Source organism: Thermomyces lanuginosus (genome assembly GCF_041956635.1).
Source record: "Thermomyces lanuginosus strain ATCC 200065 unplaced genomic scaffold VTN49scaffold_15, whole genome shotgun sequence".
Classification (NCBI taxonomy): Eukaryota; Fungi; Ascomycota; class Eurotiomycetes; order Eurotiales; family Trichocomaceae; genus Thermomyces; species Thermomyces lanuginosus.
This window is the reverse complement of record NW_027192349.1, coordinates 1-6,818: the sequence shown is the minus strand read 5'-3', so window position 1 is coordinate 6,818 and position 6,818 is coordinate 1. Positions and strand designations below refer to the sequence as shown.

Sequence of the window (6,818 nt, the reverse complement as noted above, 5' to 3'; positions counted from 1 at the left end):
GCCACTGTCGCCGATGACAATCATGTTACCCCACTTACGAGTTCCGTACTCACGGACGTCAACAACGAACGTGCTGACGTTCAACGCTTGATAATTGACCGTCTCTCTGCTTTCTTGTTCCAGGATGGTAACCCATCCGAATCGACTCTTAATCCGGACACTGACGACACTTCACACAATGGAAACGAGCCTGAAACATCTCCTGATGGCAACCCATCATTACATGAAACTGATTCGCCTTCGTTCGCGAGTCAGCGTACAGCCATCTTGTATAGACATTTGGGCCGTTTAAAACCTTTGAACCATTGGGAGGATCCCACCTTTTTCACTGCTGCCTTCCCGACGTTGTTCCCCTCTGGTTTCGGAGGACACTTTGAAAAGCGTGAAGTCAATGTGTCCCTGCCCGCTTTTGCACGTTGGTGCTTACTGCACCATAGTCGTCGGTGAGGACTCCCTTGCTAGTTTCGTTCAGGCTTGTAGCGCAATCTTAGCTAACAATCCCTACCATGCAGCTTCGCCCGTCATCCCGTGTTCATGTTCTTGATTACGACGTCCTCCGACTTCGTGCCGCCGCTGTTGGAAATTCGCTCCTCGTGAAACGCCGGCATTGGCAGTCCATGGATAATGACTTCAGGGCTCTCCGTCTGGAACGTCTGGAGGAGGCGGCTCGGGTCGCTGCTGAAGGCGGGTCGTATTGAGGATCCCGTTATAAGTCGCCTCCAAAAGCATATTGTCCAAATTGGTTTCCACGTTCCCGGTTCGTTTTCCGAGCGCCTCCGATTTCGTTCTCAGATTCGCGGCATGTTTGTGCGATATGGCATGCCGTGGATCTGAATGACGATCAATCCGACAGACCTGCGCGACCCTTTAATTTTGAAGCTTGCTGGAGAGGATATTTCAGCTTCCTTGTCCGCGTCTGACATCTCTCGCTTCCGTCAGAAGGTCGCCCTCTCCAACCCTGTCGCTGTCGCGCAATTCTTCGATCGCATCTGCCGAGGAGTCCTCGATGGCTTGCTCCAAACAAGCACTGGGCACATCGGTGTTCTTGGCGATGTTTCTAACTATTACGGTGTCGTCGAATCAAACGGTCGCGGCATGCTTCACCTGCATTGCTTGGTCTGGCTTGCAGGCAATATCAGTCTGGATGAGCTACGGAAACGCACGTTGGACGACCCAGACTTCACCGCGCGAATAATTCGGTTCACAGAGCGCATCATCTCCCACTCTATGGAAGTCGACGACTCTGATACGAGTCCCCATAGCGAGAGTGCTCTTTATCCGAATGCAGAAGAATCCGACGAGAGTTTTGAACGTCGTCTCGTCGCCGACGCCAGCAAGGTTGCCGCGAAAGTACAACGTCATTCTGAAAAACACATGGCAACCTGTTACAAATACTCCACAAAGAAGTCTGGTAGATGCCGCTTCGGGTTTCCTCGTGCACTCCGAGAGTGCTCGGAGACCAACACACTTGGTTTCCGAGAGCTGGCAAACATATTCCGCAACAAGGTTCGGGGAAACGGATCCAACAAGCCCAAGCCATTATGAAAGGAGCGTTTCTTGTCTGGGACAGAGTCGAACCCAGCGATAAAGACAACAGTGAAGGGACAAACAAGCGGAAGAGAGCCCGATCACCAACGCCTCCGCCTCAAGCAAATAAAAGGAGATCCGGATGCTTCGCGTGCAGTGGGCGAACCCATAAGATGGAAAAGTGCTTCTACTTATTCCCTGATGAGGCACCCGTAGGATTCAATTCTAACGATTAGGTCACCCCTGACCAGCAGCACTGGAACACCTAGTTGAGAGTCAACGGGGTCAAAATCAAAGGGATCCCAATGACGAAATTCGACGCCTGTGCAATGGCAAAGATGAGAAGGCAAATTAGACGAAAACCACGAGACCTGACTTCTTAATGCCTGGCGAGAAGATGGCAGTTGTATCGCCACCTAGGTACGTTTGTGTCATCTCATTCTTGTCACCTCTATTATCTATTGATGACAAGCAACACCAGTAAGGCTCTGATCGCCCCTACAGCGAAACAGGGAGTAGATATATGCGGCATAAGCATCTACAGGAACGTTGACAAAGAGAAAAAGGTGAAACATGACAGTGCCCGTAAATACTTGTCCCGTGGGTCACATGACTTCATTACCCCGCTATTCTGTAGTCTATCATCAGTTCATCACATGATTCTCAGTACCCTAGTCGTGCTCATCTGAGAGGGCACTGTGTCATTGTATGAGCACGGACAACACGCAGCATACGTTTGACATTTGGCAGGGTCCATAAAAGAGTTGTGACAACTTAGATAAACATGATCTTTCCGAAGCCTATGGGCAGGTTGCTTGGAGGCAACTACGGGACGAAATGGGGAAGGCATACGAGGGCTATAAGTACTAGTAATGCTTACTCGTACAGTACGAGTCACAGGGCGCACAGTCTCACACATGCAGGGGGCAAGCAGACCAGGAATGAGCTAAATGGCAGTCAACAAGGCGGGTGGAGCTATCACAGAACAGGAACCGAACAGAGCGGTAACATATTAGAGTCCGTTGGATTTAGTAGTTTGTACAGTAGATCCGTCCGGACCGGATTTCTGGCCACTGAAGGTCACCCTGCAACACAAGAAATAGACGGTACAAAGCTCTCTTAGAAGTGTTGCCAACACTGTAGCTCGACATTTGTGTGTCACATTCACCAGTCCACGTTCGATCGTTTCCTAATGCACGAGTCCATACAAAGAGCGCCAATGGTCGCGTCTGACCGTCCACCGGTAAGAAACGCCCTGGCTTTTGATCGATGTCCCAGTTTGCAACATTCGTCCACGCTTGATTCAAGACCTGGTGTAAATATTTGAAGGATAAATTGCGGAGTCCGTCTTTACAGTCTTCGTCGCATCACGAGCAGCGATGCGTGGACTCCATGAATCAGGTTTGAACCCAGTCATGTTGACGCATTGGTATTTTGCCATATAACGGCAGAATGGTTGTTAAGAGATTAAAGAAGTTTTCTCTATCTATTGAAGATATATGAGAGCTTTTTCTTTTCTCAAAAAAGGCAGTTCTATGCAGTGCCCTGTTCATCTACTCGGAGTCACCTCCTTTTCTGACCATTCTGGCGAGTATCTGCATCGTATGAGATCATAGTATAGCCCGGATAGGTCAGGGGTAGACCGTCTCACTCGTAGCAACGAGTTGGATATGAGAAAGTCGGGAGTTCGAATCTCTCTCTGGGCAATTCTTGTTTTTGTTTATCTCTTTTTTTTACCCGAAGATACTGCGGAATGTGCTCCAGATGGGGCCTGGGATTCACATTCAAAATCGAGCATTGTGGCACGATTTTTGGTGAAAAATGGCCGAGCAGTGGTCATATTCAATGAGGAAACTTTGGGAAAGGCTCGAGCGTTAGGATCTGAACAATTGCGTGTTTCGTTTAGATTGAGGACAGCAGTGCTGAATGCTGAGATGAATGACCGGAGGGGTGATGTGTTTTCCTAGATGCAAGTTGCAAATTGAACAAACGTGGGTAAAGGAGCCCCTTGTCACCAATCACAGGTCTTCCCTCGAAATGCCAAGGCATGGCCGGACACTATCAAGGGCGGAAATCGACGGCAGAACGCGCTCAGCTCACAACTATCAACAACACATAACCTATAGGTATCGACAGTGAAGGTTGTGGAACAACTTCTCGGATCTAATAGTGACCAATACACTCTTTCAGACCGTTCAGAGAGAGAATATCAAGCACAATGGTAAAAAGAAAAAAGGTTCATTTCCTCAAATCAATTAAACTAGCTAACACGGTTCCCAGACCAAAGACTCCTCCATCAGCTACATCCACATGCACCAACCACGCCTCGCCGACCTCCACGAGGACTTCATTCGCCCACATACATCAACATATACCACCCTCGCGCTACAATCCCCACAACACCTCCCGACTTCTCTATACAACCCTTCTGCACCGAACCAATCCACCGGACAGACCGTCACCTACGGCTCCTCCGGCGCCGTGCCCACCGCATTGATCCCCTCGTACCTCCCCATCGAGGATATTTACCTCGCACCGCAGTATCAGCCGCTGAATCCGGAGGATGAGGATGATGTCGTCCCCGATCAGCATGCCGCATATGGGATCGCGAGGGCCATGGAGAGTATTTCTGGTTCGGGGAGGGCGAGAGCCGCTGCCGCTGGAGGAGGAGCTGGTAGGGATGGTGGACATGTCTGGAGGGACTTGGGTTTGGGGGAATTGGTCACGCGTGGGGGTGTGGATGGGGTTAATGCGAGGGCGAGAGCATCGGCGGCGGCGTTGGGTTCGGGAGCAGTGCCGGCGAGGAGGTTGAAGGGGTCGGGAGCTTTGATGGGTGGGCGGAGGACGGTTTGCTTGCGGTGATTCTATCATCCTTATGTCTGCACGGTTGGGTTTGGTTTCCGGCGTTATGGGTTTATTGGATACTGTACATTATCGGATAGATCGTCAAGTAATCAACACTACATAGGTCATGTTCATCATATCCGCACAATGTCTACACGCGCCCGTTCATAGATTTTGTGGTTCAACGCTTTCTCGTTTACTTCCTCCTCGGTCAATTCCCGCGGATACAGCGCCATACTGGCGTATGTTCCCGCTGCTCGTCGTTTCGATAGCGTACCCGGGTTGATAACCAGGACACTCTCGACGACCTGTGTGTCCATTAATGCCTTGCTCTTTTTATGAGGCTTTGGATGTACGACATACCTTCACAAACGGCGGAAGGACACTTGGCGTGATGAGCACATCCGGCCGCACATTCCACCACTCGCCGAGCTTGAGATAACTGACATCGATCATCGCCCCGATTGGCGTGACGCTGTCCGGTCCTGCGCCGCGGGGCAGACCCTCTCGCGACGACGGGGGAAAGATGGGCATGAAATGCCGTTGCTCGATCAAGTATCGCGGAAGTCTCGTCAGCAGGTTCCCTGCCTCTGCGGCGGCGCGTCCGTCCAGAGCTTCCTCTTTGCGGAGCTCGTAAAGAACATCATGCGCGCACATGCCCATAACGGTCTCATTCAGTGACACCGTTACTGGATTGGACACCATGCGCACTTGCTTCGGCAGGCCGAGTTCCTTCCGTGGAAGCTGCTCTTGCGGCCACGATACGTGCTTACTGACGGCGTCCCGCACCGATGGCACCATGATAATCGTAATGCTCGGCACTGCCGCGCAGAGTCGTTGTAGTGGACCTCCAATCCAGTGCCGGAAGAGTGTTGTCATGTCGGCGGTGTCTGGGTCCACGTCGGGAATGTCGGGCAGGTCAAAATCTCCCGTTGCGAGGAGCGGGTGTTCCAAGTCCAAGAAAGGCCCGAGAAGAACGAGCCCGTCTGCGTGCTCGTCCGCCGCCTTCCGGCATAGCTCATTCAAAGGCTCAAAATCAAGGTTATCGTCAGCTGTGTATGGTCCGCTGGCGATGATTATGTTTAGCGGCTGGCTCGAAGCATCATCACCGAGGCGCTCGCGAATTGCTTCGATCGTGCTCGGCGTCGACGCGGCCGGTGGGAGAAGTGGCATCGGCAGGACCTCTTTGACTGTGAAGTACTCGCCCGACGCATTGATGCCTCGGAGCGCAACGATCTGCCCAGGAAAGAACTGCACGGATGGAAGTGAGTCCACCTTAAGTGGAACTCTTAGGCCAGCTCCCGTCCTCCGCGACATTTCCAAGACCAGGGAGGCGGTGTTCAGTTTACCTTCCAGACTGTCTGAAGCGATCCGGCCAACGGCGACAATCTCGTTTGTGCTCTGCGTTGCAGCGCTGCCGAGCGTCAAGTCCGGGTACCGCTTTTCTACAATCTCCGCAAACTCATCTATCCGGTCGTCGAGAACCTCTGATGTCTCACTCAGTCGCATCGACATTGGCTTATATCCAAACTTCTTCAGATCGGTGTTGGCCGTCGGCCTGATTCGAGGTTCTCCGTGTGGCGCTATTGGCGGCTTAGGCGGCTCGAGGTGCCCATTGAGAGTTTCGAGAATTTGCCCAGGGTTGGAGCGTTCAGAAAACGGCACAGATCTGGGGATATGTCAGAAAATTCCAGGAATTGCGTCGATGACATGGAGGACTTACTGTAGACCATCCTTCAATCCGTTTGTCTCCCTCGGCGTCTTGAAGCCTGCCGGGGAACTGTTCAAATCCGAGCGTCCAGTCTTTGGTGCTGTCGGCGTTTCGAACGTGGATTTTCGCTTCGCTGATCCCACAGCGGTCTTTCGAGGCTGCGGTGTGTTTGGTCCCAATGCGTCAAACCTGCGTTCAATCAGATATGATATCAATATGCCCGCGGCATTCAAACATACATCCCAAACACGTCTGTATTTCCAGGAGGGCCACCTCTCTTCTCCGCACCACGCTGCTGCGGATTTCTCCCGCGACTCTCCCTTTCCAGCGATTCCTGCACATCATGCTTGAACCCTCGCACCGTCTCCAGGTCCAATTTGGTATCCTCCCATCCCATCTTGATGCTGTAGGACTCCCATTTGTAGAAGAGCTCCTGCGGGGAGACGGCGTGGAGTCGCATCATCGACTCCAACTCGGCGCGGACGTCTGCAGGGATGCCGTCGGGCGCTGCCGACGCAAACAACTCGTCGAGTTCGTTGCTATCTGCCATTGTTCCCGGTGGTGTGTCCCAAGTGTTTACAACTCGCTTGGGTCGCAGTTCATTACTACTTCTTCTCGCTACATCGCGGGACGCGTCTTACGCGTATCAGTAGGTATTGGCTCCAGTGATCTACCAATAAAAGTGGACGGCGGTGAATCCACAGGGTCGGCTCTCCTCCAATCAACTGGCGTCTAG

General features: G+C 52.2%; 3 protein-coding genes and 1 non-coding gene across 4 annotated transcripts; 3 read left to right on the top strand and 1 right to left on the bottom strand.

Moving 5' to 3' along the window:
* Positions 1 to 834: 834 nt before the first annotated feature.
* Positions 835 to 1,545, top strand: VTN49DRAFT_239 (uncharacterized protein; the record flags this gene model as incomplete). The annotated part of the gene is made up of 1 exon (XM_069410109.1): positions 835 to 1,545. The coding sequence occupies one exon, from the start codon at positions 835 to 837 to the stop codon at positions 1,543 to 1,545; it is 711 nt and encodes a 236-aa protein (XP_069271413.1).
* Positions 1,546 to 3,147: 1,602 nt separating this feature from the next.
* On the top strand, positions 3,148 to 3,233 carry VTN49DRAFT_t13. The gene has a single exon. It is a non-coding gene; the product is annotated as a tRNA-Thr (tRNA).
* A 512-nt stretch (positions 3,234 to 3,745) lies between these two features.
* VTN49DRAFT_238 (uncharacterized protein) lies at positions 3,746 to 4,389 on the top strand (the record flags this gene model as incomplete). The annotated part of the gene is made up of 2 exons (XM_069410098.1): positions 3,746 to 3,748; positions 3,808 to 4,389. 2 exons carry the CDS (start codon positions 3,746 to 3,748, stop codon positions 4,387 to 4,389), a joined length of 585 nt encoding a protein of 194 aa, XP_069271412.1.
* A 116-nt stretch (positions 4,390 to 4,505) lies between these two features.
* Positions 4,506 to 6,632, bottom strand: VTN49DRAFT_237 (uncharacterized protein; the record flags this gene model as incomplete). Its single annotated transcript, XM_069410087.1, has 4 exons — positions 4,506 to 4,679; positions 4,735 to 6,040; positions 6,095 to 6,271; positions 6,322 to 6,632. The coding sequence occupies 4 exons, from the start codon at positions 6,630 to 6,632 to the stop codon at positions 4,506 to 4,508; spliced, it is 1,968 nt and encodes a 655-aa protein (XP_069271411.1).
* Positions 6,633 to 6,818: the final 186 nt, after the last annotated feature.